The 12,466-nt window shown below is 37.3% G+C and overlaps 1 protein-coding gene across 2 annotated transcripts in view; it reads left to right on the forward strand.

Moving 5' to 3' along the window:
* reln (reelin) overlaps positions 1–12,466 on the forward strand; it is a 147,449-nt gene that overhangs the window by 7,062 nt on the left and 127,921 nt on the right. For both annotated transcript variants that reach the window (XM_051919109.1, XM_028808741.2), the window contains exons 2-3: positions 1,083–1,193; positions 6,732–6,867. In XM_051919109.1, the coding sequence (XP_051775069.1) occupies positions 1,083–1,193; positions 6,732–6,867 (247 nt within the window). The remainder of the gene's footprint in view (positions 1–1,082; positions 1,194–6,731; positions 6,868–12,466) is intronic.

A 12,466-nucleotide genomic window follows, 5' to 3' on the forward strand; every position in this document is an offset into this window, starting at 1 on the left:
GCGGGCGGCAATCTGTTTCGCACCTCGCACTTGGTAAGTTGGCAAAGTTATTTTTATCACAAAAGCTTCATTCCTGACTTGCGCACTCTGCCTTGCAGGGAAAAAAAAAGAGCAAGTCAACCACAGCAGTAGCGTCTGCCACTGGAAATACTGACACACTCTCACACCCATGACTTGACACTAGTGGGTGGGGTGACTGAAATGTGGAGGCAGTGAGAAGAGTGGGGAAAGGAGAGAGTGTATTTGGGAAAATTTAAATCCAGAAGCATTAGCATGTTGTTACATTTGACATGTGTAAATTGTCCAGCAAATGGGCTTGTTGAAGTGAATAATGAGACGTGGTCACACAGAGAACAGAGAAATGATAGGCAGTGGACAAAACAAATTTCACCGTAAGGCACGTGAAACCCACATCACTAGGAAATGTTTAAAAATTAAGGCATTTGGTTGCAATGATGGAAGAGATATTGAGTTTGAACAATATACAAAAACAATGACTTCAACAAGATAGGGGCAGATTTTAAGATTCATAGAAGACAGGTGGAACAGAGAGAGGTGGGTGGAAGGTATGCGTGCAGTTGTCATTGGGTTATAGTACAGGATTTTTAAATAAAACACTCCAATTCAGGTTTTTAGTTCTTATTTAAGTGGATTTTTGGTTTGCATTGTGTCCTCTTAGAAAATTTTCCAAACAGAAATTATGGCTTGTATTAGAAAGAGAACTGAAAGTTGCTTTATAGGTGGTTGGGTGTGTGCAAGCTTATATATGCTGGCTGATTTTAAATGTTACCTGGTACTACAGCTTTCACATTTTGCCCCCACTGATGTTTTATGTAAGCCACTGAGTCTGGCAGGGGAAAAGACAAAACAAGGCTGTCTTTCAGAGAATTAAGTATCCAGTAGATCCATTCTAGAGTTTAGCTTAGCTTTATCAAGTTTAAATGTAATCTGTTTTATTGGAATTGGGTTAAATTGTGTTGCCAAAGCATTAAATATAAATTACATGAATCAACAAATAACCCAACTATTTTCAGTCACCTGGTTGCCTATGATATTTATTTATTATTATATTTTTCTTTCAGTGACCATTTCCACTAGCACCCACTTTGATGGTCTCCTGGTAACAGGACTTTATACGGCCACCACTGTCCAGTCAGCAGCCAGTGTCGCCGGTCCAGGCTCCTTTGGCTTTGGTAAGTTTTGACTCTTGCACATCATTACCTTTTCCTGTCATGATTCTGATGTATCAGTTGGCCTGGAAGGGGAGAAGGGGCTTGGAATTGACAGTGGCTGATAGGATACTCAAGGCTAAAGTCATCTTGATTTAATTATGGAACACATAATTTATGGCTGTATTAGTTAACTCCCTTCCATAAATTCCTTACAAACTACAGTAGCTGACCCCTTCAAGTTTCATAGCCCACTAAATCTACAACACCCTGAGGCCTTGTTATATTATGGTTATCCCCTTATGTCTGTATGTCTTTTTGCAGCTACATGCCACCTTAAAGCTAAGAGTCTTCTCAGAGCTATGTAGCTTCTTGACAACTAAGTAGCCATTTAAACATACTTGGCCTTTCACATCTATATGACTTCTCTCATCTACATAACCTTTCACATTTTATGCAGCACCTCATCCCAGTATGCAATGTCAGGGTCCTCTGAAGTTCTGAGCAGCAGGGGATGATTATGCAATAGCAGGGATTAGTAGATAAAGGACGTACTTTTTATTTTTAGTACTTTAATGAATCCTAAATCATCTTTAGAAAAGCACAGAAAGACACATAATCATTGTGACTTTTTAGCAATAATGGATTGAAATTTCAGTAAAGTGTGCATTTTCATGGAGCTGCCACCCGCCCACTTGAGTACCCGCGGCTATAAAAGGAATAGCTAGTGAGAAGACTCTCTAAGCAGAGGGGGCGTCACCATCTAAGGCTTAAGTGTGTGTGTGTGTGTGGGTATATATGTGTATATGCTGGCAGGTGCCCACTCAGCCTAGCACATTACCCCATCTTACTTTGCCACCCCCATCATTTTACACTGCCACACTGCCCAAGTTTGACTCAATGGGAGTTCTATTCCTTTATTTGTACTTTAAGATGAAAATTAGTCTCTGTCCGTCTCAGTTTTTACTTTGAGTAAGACTTTTCTCATCTTGAAAAGAGATGTAAGTGGGGGATCGCAAGTCTCTGTACCAGTCAGATTTCATTTTGCAATCTGTTTATCTGCCATGTTGCTTATGTAACAGGAAAAATTTCCACTTCTTGAACTTAGATGACCCCAAAATTTTTTTTTTGCTGTCATTGACCTATCTTTTTTGGGTGTCAGCCTAGAGTAGGGACGTGGGCCGATAAGTTTTCAGCTTCACTGAAGTCGTAGGGTTTTTTCTTCTTTTCTGAGCAAAAGAATAAGAGCCTTGCTACGAGCCCAAAGCACTATAGGAATGTATGCTCCTTTTGTGTGACACTACCCAGAGACTCTTGCTTCTGGTTCCCAAGCACTGTCTCCAAAGTGTGCATTCTCTGAGACAGGATGTGTATTTAATGAGGCCTTATCTGGCAGCTGTGATGGCGCCTTGTTGAGCCTAATGAGTTGTCATTATCAAGTAGCGGGTGTTCTTATATGTTGGGGTCACTGTTCTGACTTGTAGGGAAAGATTAGTAGGACCTCACCCCTTTCTGCCTGCATATTCTGCAGCTCTACACACTCTGGTACGTTCTGCTCTTTAGTCATCCACAATCTTATATTCCCTTCACATAATGCCTCATATGACCATACATTGGTAATCTGTTCTTCCTTTTTTCTTTTAATTTTATAACACCAGTAATTCCATCAGTTACGACCAGCCTTCTCACTTCATGTATTCTCCATAGTGAGGACTTGTTTCTTGTAGGTCCTCTTTAACTACAGAATGTTTATTCCTGTCATCTTAGGTCTTCCCTTTTTACCTTTCCTCACCTGCCATCTACAAAAGTCTATTTCCAAGGCATCCTAATCACATGTCTGTATCTCACCACTTATGTCACATATGATTCTAAGCATTTCAGAGTTGCCTACAGTTGGTACACACATAAACATTATATCTTTGTTTCACACAACTTCACTTCTACACACTTCTTGGATACACTGACTTATAAACATATTTTAGTGTCGTACATAATGAACCACAGAAGTATACCCCAATTCACAAAACATCACACATAACAACTCCATTATTTAAATCTGTCAGTTTGACATGCACATACACAAAATTCCTATGACTATCTCTAGCACACATATACACATGCCCTAATGCTTTCCTGCCTGTTGGACTGTTTCCCATTGCCGGCAAAGATAATGCAAGCTGCGAGCTAGCAGAAGCTTGAGCTCCATCAAGCAGCAGTAATGTGTTACTGGCCCAGGCATGATGGCCATGAGAAGCCACTTCTGGGACACTGGCCAAACTGTGAGCCTTGTTGTGCTGCCAACAGCTCTGGTTGGTGGGGTGACTAAATTGTCTGGAGCGAGGTTCCTTCCAAATCAGCACAAGTCATATCAAATTTATTAATCAGGAACTTGATAATTAGTGAGAGTCAGACTACATTAAAACTAAAATTAGATTAAAACTTAATATGAAGAAGCAGAGAAGGATGCACTCATAAAGTGCAAATAATGTCACCATGGCTCCCTCATTTCATTTGTACCATGGAATTAGTCTTTTGGACTAAGAGGTTGATAGCTCATCCACTTGCCATGGAGAAAAAGCCCACTTTCCAGTAGCAAAGGGCTGCAAATTTCAATGTCCCTGGCCTAGCGGCCAGAAGAGCTGCCTGATGTCTCACCCTGGCTGTCATGTTCCTGAAGACAGCGGCATCAGTTTGGGCTAAATTTTCTAGAGTCACATCAGATTAATTAGAATTACAAGTCACAAGAGATCACATCAAATGTCTCTGGGTCTGGCCTTCTATATCACTTATCCTGTTACTTTCTCCACCACCAAATTAATTGCCCTTTCAGTATACTTTTGCCCCTTTATCTTCTCCAGTCTTTTTTTTTGTTACTTTATGTTACTGTGTCACTTTGATGCTTTCAGGCTTTGTTCTTTATTAATCTGCCCTTCTTTAACTCATTCAGCTGTTTTATGTAATCTGTTGTTGAATGTTTTTTTGCATTTCACCTTTGTGCACCCACTTTGTGTAGCCTTGCTTTTTGCATGCATCTTTCTTTGCCTTCATTTTTTTTCAATCACCATGTATTCTCTGTCACCTTTTCAGAGCCTAGATTTTGTTCACAATATTTTGCCTTATCCATGATAACCAGCAGTTAAGCAAAGCGACTGCTGTCTCTTTGTGTGCTTCACAAATTGTAGGAAAGGTAAATACTGCTTTTTGGATGAAACACTGTGCATTTCATTAAGGAAGAGCGGCATCCAATGCCATTAGTTTTCATTTCAATCCAGGATTACATCTCCTGCTGGCGACTCATTTGCATCAAATCGCTCTCTTCTCTCTAGTTGGACTCCATTTCAGTGGTCCATTTTTTTTATATTTGCTTCATCCCAAAACTGAAAATCATAGAGTGGGGGCAGAGTAATGGTGAAAAAACAGTGCAAGTAGAACTTTTCTTTAACAGCATAGTTACAGATGAACTTTGTCCTAAAAGAGATTTTAATCTGTCTCACTATAAACCTGTAACAGTGTATATGTAATCCTTTACCTATTATACTACATTGTCTTAAATGTGCATATAATAGTTCTACAGCAGTGTTTAAACATCCATCAAGTATGAAGACATCTCTCTAATCCTATGAAAATTTACAGTATAATTGACATACATTCACATTAAATTTTCTCAATCTTCAAAATGGAAATGAGAATCCTATGCTGCCAACAGGTAGTGATTATAAGGTGACGTATCTCTCTAGAGTGATTTCATTGTTTGGCCAATGATAGTCTGCAGATGGCCTATGTATAATAACAGCTTACTGACTCTTGCAATTTAGATATTCTGTATTCTTGAAAAATTATAAGTAATGTTTCCAGGACACGTTATCTAGTTAATGAATCTATTCATTCCAGTTTATTTGGTCTTATAGTTTCCCAGGCTGTTTTCCAGTATTTTGTGTCTTTTTTAACACCTTCACCAATTATTCAGAGTTTTTCTTCTAGTTTCTGAATGTTTCTACACCATATTTTCCTGGTTCCTGAATGTCCATATTGTCTCTGTTTCCAAAATGTTTTAATGTATCCCCTCCAATTTTTGTCCCCAGAAAAATGGGTGCACTAGAATACTACAGTGACCGCACAACGGCACCCTTGCCACCCCCACACATTGTGCTGATGCTAACAGCATGTAATTGCAGTCCTTTGATGACTCTGAAATGGGTCAGTGGGCAGCATGAGAAGGACTCGAGGCCCTGCTGGACTCTTTCATGTTTCAATCAGTCATTCTTGTTAATCGCACTCTCCAGCGTGCCCCTTTCTGCAGCCTCACATAAATCACTGTGTTTAACAAAGGGAAGGAGACTGGGGAGATTGCTGGGTCGACGTTACATTAGGTGATGATTACATTTCACTGCTTGCAACGTTATTAAATAGCAGGCGCCCTAAACACCTCACCACTTAATGGCTTTCGTGCGATGCGTCATAAATCAGGAGTCTCTAGCGTGAACCCAGGATTCAAGAGCAGCTGCTCAACAAGATAATATTGACGATGACAAAACGCCTTTCAATCTGCTTCCTGCCCGATCTCTTTCCATTTGATGTTATTGAATTAATCGAAGTGATGAGTACCACCTGATATGGAGTGAAAGGTCCACCTTCCCATGTGAATATATTTTCTGATGGTTACACATACTGACCAAATGTTCAAGTGGTCAACCCTACTTATAATAGCCAAGTGAAAATGACAAAGTAGAGATGAGTTTGTTAATCTGGCACTGCATGGAATGAAGGGGCAGGTGCATGTTGACAGGGTTGAGTAGTTGTGCTAGTGTAGTGTAAATGCAAAGAGAAATACTGTAGTCCTGAAAATGAAAGCATAATGAAAACATTTACACAGTGAGTGCTTCTTAGGTTGGTTGACAAATACATTAGCACCTGTATATATCTACAACTTAGCCAGCCTTTCCCTTTTGCCAGATCATTTCGCATAGTAGAAGAGGGGTCTGTAAATTAGTTAAAGAAGTTAAAACAGCTTTCGTCCATGTTTATGTAGATATTTACATAAACACAAAAACAGGAAAAAATGTAATTAAAAACATTTTGTTAAGTGCTTAATAATCCGTCTTTGTAGCCAGTACAGCTCTTATGACACCTCAATGAAAATTATTTTATGATATTTGGATGAAAACTCCAGAAAAAGTAGGCTATTCTGGCTCCTTATTTTTTGGAACTGAATATTTCTGTGTCATTGCTTTTGTTATAGTCACTGTTGGAAGCTAGAGTGATGTGGGTAGAGACTGTAGTTGGCTGTGTTTGCAAATGCGTCTCCTGCCTTTTGAGCTTGCCAGTGTGCTAGACAGTATATGAATTTGCCAGTATTACAGGCGCTTTAAATGTACTTATGTACTTTCGAGATCAGAAGTGTGTTACAATTTAGGCAGAAGTTTTTTTATTTCTGAGTTGTCTAGATTTTTAGGGTTGGATGAAAAAAGACTGGGTGAAGCCGCTGCTGCTTGTGTACCACTATGAGATACCAGTATCACAGCACTATTCTCCCTTTTTCTTTTTCTCTCTGTTTCTCTACAGGAATCATGTCTGAAAGGCAGTTTGGAACCCAGTTTGTCTGCAGTGTTGTAACCTCGTACATCAGCCATCTGCCAACAACTTCATTAAATTTTGTATGGATTGCCCCGCCCCCTGGCACTGGCTGTATCAACTTCCTGTGAGTGAATAATACTGTGTGTGTGTGTGTGTGTATATATATATATATATATATATATATATATATATATATATATATATATATATATATATATATATATATATATATATATATATATATATATATATATATATATATATATAAATACAACTGTTACCTTGTATAGAGATGTTATCTAGCAGACTATACACTTCTAGTTCCACCTGTCTTCTTATTTAATATGCTACCGGGGCTGTCCATTTCTCTGTCCAGGATTTTAAATCACCTTTAGTTCGCAAACTGTTTGACCTATTGACCTGAAATTTGGTACACATATACTATGTGACGTCTACTATCCGCTTTCGGGGTGATGATTGACCTCCAAGGTTATTCCTCTTTTTTTTTTTTTTTATTTATTTTATTTTATTGTAGAATCAACCCTCGGCAGAGGCCAGCAGTGCATGTGTGCCGTTTACATCCCTACCACCTTCACCGTCATGTTCCCTACCTCTTCATATCTTAAATCATTCTTGAGGCAGATTGAAGACTTAAGTGCCAGCTTAAGTGAAAAATTAAGGAAAACATACTAAGTAATTGCAACACAAACGCTGACTTAATTAGTTTTAATGTGAAAAGATGCAGATGAAAGAAGAGAAGAAGCAGGCCGCTAGGATGGAGAAAAAAAGAGCTGCTCAGGAAGCAGCAAGCGCATCAACCTCTGAGCAAACGAATGCTAAATGTACAGAGAATATGAAAGCTGTGAATGCTCAAGTCAAGTGCATTCACTGCATGTTATCGTGCAGTGCGCCATTACTGGTCTGATATAATCTGATAAAGCAAGGATATTGTTGTTCAAGTAGTCTGTGAACTTGCACTTTCTTTTTGACATAATAGGAATTCCTGAATTTATGTAAATGAAAGAATTATGAAAATATTATTAGATTATTTGAACTTATTCCATTGACTTATTACATGATCAACTGATAACTAAAAAAAATATTGCATTTATATAACAGAATAAATGTTTGATTTTTTTTTTTTAATTACCTGAAACTTTATTAGTTAACTCATTCATTTACAATTTTAAATCCATTTTGGAACAACGGGTGGTAATAATATTTTCCATTAAATATTGCAAAGCAGTACTTAATTGCGCTTAAATATGACAGACTGTATCTGGATGTATGAAATTTCTTGTTTATCTATAATTAGCTAAATGGCAAAAATTTTCACATATTGACATTATTAACTTATTGACAAATGCACATGTATAAATAAATAAATCCCACCTCGAGATTGTGTACATGCACCTTAAAGCCAGCTAAGATACCCACACACTGGCAGATCCAAATGCATGCATATATATATATATATATATATATATATATATATATATATATATATATATATATAATATATATACACACACACACATACTTTTAACTCCATCTGTTTACAAACACACAGATGTTCATAGCCCAGTAACCAGTTGTGTCTGGTAATATGCAACCACAGAAATGTAGCATTTTCTTATGCAACATCATGTTAGCTCAAACATACTTAGTCACTGCTTAGTTACCCAAATTACCAACTACAGCATACTTTTAGCCCTGTTTCCTTAACACACTTGCACGTACCTACAGCATATATCTACTCACATGCAACTTTTTACTCTTACAAGTGGTTGTTCAATCACTGTCTCACTTGCTGACAGAGAAATGCATTCACATTTATAATCTCTTGGTTTACACATAAAAACAGGCAGAACCTCACTTTTTGGTAGAGAAACAAGAACACTACCCTACAGCTCTGACAATGTTATACATGCAGAATATCATGCACATTTCCAAACAAATGTGCTCACACACGCACATTTCTATTTAATTGCAGCACACCCTGTTAACACAACATTTTTTGCAATATTGTTCCTGTTAGGTAAACTAGTCAAGGCAAGTCAATTTTATTTATAAAATACATTTAACACAACACAATTTGACCAAAGTGCTGTACAGCTTCTATAAATACACAATTACATATATAGATGAACTAAATACACCAAAACTGATTACATAAATAGTATAAGTAATAGTATAAATAAAATAAGAAGTTTAAAAAGCTAAGGAAAAAATGAAAGACTTTCTGATTTAAAAGTAATCAAAGTTGATGACTAGACTGTTCCAAAGCTTCGGGGCAGGTACTGCAAAAGCACAGTCCCTCTAAGCTTAAGTCTATATCTCGGCACAACCAATGACTTCTGGTAAGAGGACCTCAGTGAATGCAAAGGAGAATAAGGATATAAGAGAGCAGAAAGATAAACGGGGGATAAACCATTCAGAGACTTAAAAGCAAGCAGTAAAATTTTAAACTTGATCCTGTATCGAACAGGAAGCCAGTGAAGAGAAGCTAAAATTCATCTGATATGATTCCGTTTTCACGTTCCTGTTAGAAGCATGGCAGTAGCATTTTGGACTAGCTGAAGATGAGCAAAAGATAACTGATTAACTCTAGTGTATAATAAATTGGAATAGTTAAGCTGAGATAAGACAAATGCATTAATTAATTTTTCAGAATCATCTACAGAAAGAAAGGCCTTGACTTTAGCTACTGGTAATACCCTCAGCTGATAGAAACACTACTAGTAAATATTTGCAAATACGGTTAATCTGATTGGTCAGATTAGCTTTGGTGTGACTGGTCAATCTTGCATTGGGAACATTATCTATCTATCTATCTATCTATCTATCTATCTATCTATCTATCTATCTATCTATCTATCTATCTATCTATCTATCTATCTATCTATCTATCTATCTATCTATCTATCTATCTATCTATCTATCTAATCAAAAGGGAAAGTGGGACATCCAAGGAGAAGTAAAGGCAAAGGAAGCATGCTGGGAGGCGAGCAAGGCACCTCAAAACAACAAATTCTGAGAAGCAAACTTTACAGGAATGTGCTTGATAGAGGGAGCGCAGGTCAAGAGAATTTCAGACACGTGAGGATATATATAGGAAATACACTTGACATAGAGAGTAAAGGTCAAGAGAGGTTCAGACATGTGGCAATACAGAGGAAAGGCACAGAGGGTACACATAGTGCAAGAGATATTAAAAATTTTTAAAGTTCTTCTCTTACCTGTCTTCAACAGGTAATGTGTCAGGTTTTCAGTAAAATCCAAATGTTTACATATCTATTGTATAAGCATTTGTGTGTTTGTATATTTATTTATTTATTTATTTATTTATTTATTTATTTATGTAAGCATGTATGTATATATGTATGTATGTGTATAAATATATAAATATTATGTATATGTATAAATATATATGTATATGTGCGTTTGTACAGTATATAAAGCTGACTGACTCATTCGTCAAGAAAAACACTATTTCACATTTAGTTAAATTGGCAGGATTGGACAGTAGATATCTGCTAAGAAAAGACATTTCAGCATATCAGTATTTAAGGGTTGAAAAATGCACCCTATAATAGAAAAAACTAAATACCACAATATCTGAAAAATGCTGTGACTGATTCAATTGAAAAATGGTAATGTTATAGAAAAAAGAAAGTTAACTGCTCTGTGTTCTTTTATTTATCGATATTTGTTAATAATATTGCTGTAGTAGATGTGCTATTTTACGGCACCCCGTCCTTTTTTTTTTTCTATTCAGTGCAGACAAGTGTAGCTGCCACCAACAATGCCATTTTCCAATGGCTAATAGATGAGTGAATAAGCGGGGACAAGAGAAAAAAGATGTAATGACATGCAGCATGATCTCTGAAGTGGAAGAAGGAAGGTTTACCAAAACTGGAATAAGAACTGGTTACACACTCAAGGGGTCTCATTCATAAAACATGAGCAGAATAAAGTTATTCATTATAGAGGGAAAATCCGCTATTTATCAATGTTTTAGTAAGGACTGTCTGTTCATAAAAGTGAATGGATCTTGCACATGTTCAGGACCAAGCATAGTGTGTGTGTAAATAATAAAAAACACATTTGCACAAAACACATTTTAAATGAATAAAATAGATATTGTATGAATATGCAATATATCACATCCTTTCAATGAAATCTCTGTCAAGTTAGCTACTGGACTGATAATTGTTCAACAGCATTGTTGTCTTGTTTTGTTTTTCAGTAAACACATCACACAGGTCTGTACCTAAGTGAGTGTGTTTTCCTATAAAAGGGCATTGCTTTGAACCTGATTTGACTGAATGTAACAATGGCTGATCATGCACTACTGCATGATTTGGCCCAGGGTGCACTGAGGAGAGAGCATAGATTCTGGGATCATGCTGATGTATTGACTGAGAGTGATGAATGGTTGATTAGTTGTTTTAGACTACCCAGAACCATTCTGGTGCATTATGCACTATTATGGATCCTATTCTGAAAAGGGCAACAACAATAAGTGATGTCATACCTGTCCTGTCAGCACTTAGCTTTTTGGCTATAGGGACATTTCAGCAGGAGATTGCAGGTCTGAGATTTCTCAGCCATCTATGAGCTGCACACTACCTGGAGTAATTAACGGCATATTAACAATAATGTGGTATATTATCCATTTCTCATGGTGGTGAAAGGCAAGTGGAAATTAGTCAACGATTTTACAAGCTGGCCACCCTACCCAGGATCATTGGTAGAATACAATGGTACAATTGGTACATTGCACACATGTATGCATCAAAGCTCCATCCAATGAAGCATTTGCATATGTGAATAAAAAAAAAAACTTCCATTCTATCAATGTGCAGCTTTTATGTGATGCAAAGTGTGTGCTGCTCAATATCATTGCCCGATGGCCCAGCGGTACACACGACAATATCATTCTGCAGCACAGTTCCCTTGGCGCACATCTGGAACAAGGAGCTGTGCAAGATGGCTGGCTTCTCTATAACAGTAAAAGTTTTCTCCTATAGATTAAATTGTATTTATTTGGGAGGTATGAATAGACCACAAGAATGGGCTTATAATAATGCACATGCAACAGTGCTGGATGTTATTGAGTGCACTTTTGTGAACGTCTATTAAAAGTATCTCAATCTCTTCTTCTTTAAAGTTTTTTTTTCCCCTTCTTTTCTCAATTTTGACATTTTGGCAGATCCTGGGCTTGTGTGCCAGCATATCCTTATATATTAAGATTTGGGGCTTTAATGGTTGTGGATTATAGTAATGAACTGACAATGTCCATACGCCTGACAGTTTACAATTAATTGGTATTTATGAATCCTATGCAGGGTATTAAGAAAAAATCAAGATTTTAGTAAAATTGCCTTTTAAGCTCAAATGTGTTAGTAAATTTACAAATGTTTCATGAACGAGACCCATGGTGCGCTATACACCATGAGTCCGGTTGCCAGGGATAGAGGGTGGGGTAGAGAAATATTGAAGGGGTTAGATTTGCCGTACTCAAGATAATCTGCCTCAACTGATGTTGTTAGCACAGCTCAGAAAAGAAGGGGGTTGGACAATATACACCGTGCCAGTTATATTATGAGGAGACACAAGTTGAGTCCAATGTATGTGTGTAAAACCAAGAGTATCCCAGCACATTCCCACCTCCAGCGATTTATTATACCTTTAGCTGCATGCACAGATATTAATACCTT

This window comes from Erpetoichthys calabaricus, chromosome 1 (assembly GCF_900747795.2).
Source record: "Erpetoichthys calabaricus chromosome 1, fErpCal1.3, whole genome shotgun sequence".
Lineage (NCBI taxonomy): Eukaryota > Metazoa > Chordata > Cladistia > Polypteriformes > Polypteridae > Erpetoichthys > Erpetoichthys calabaricus.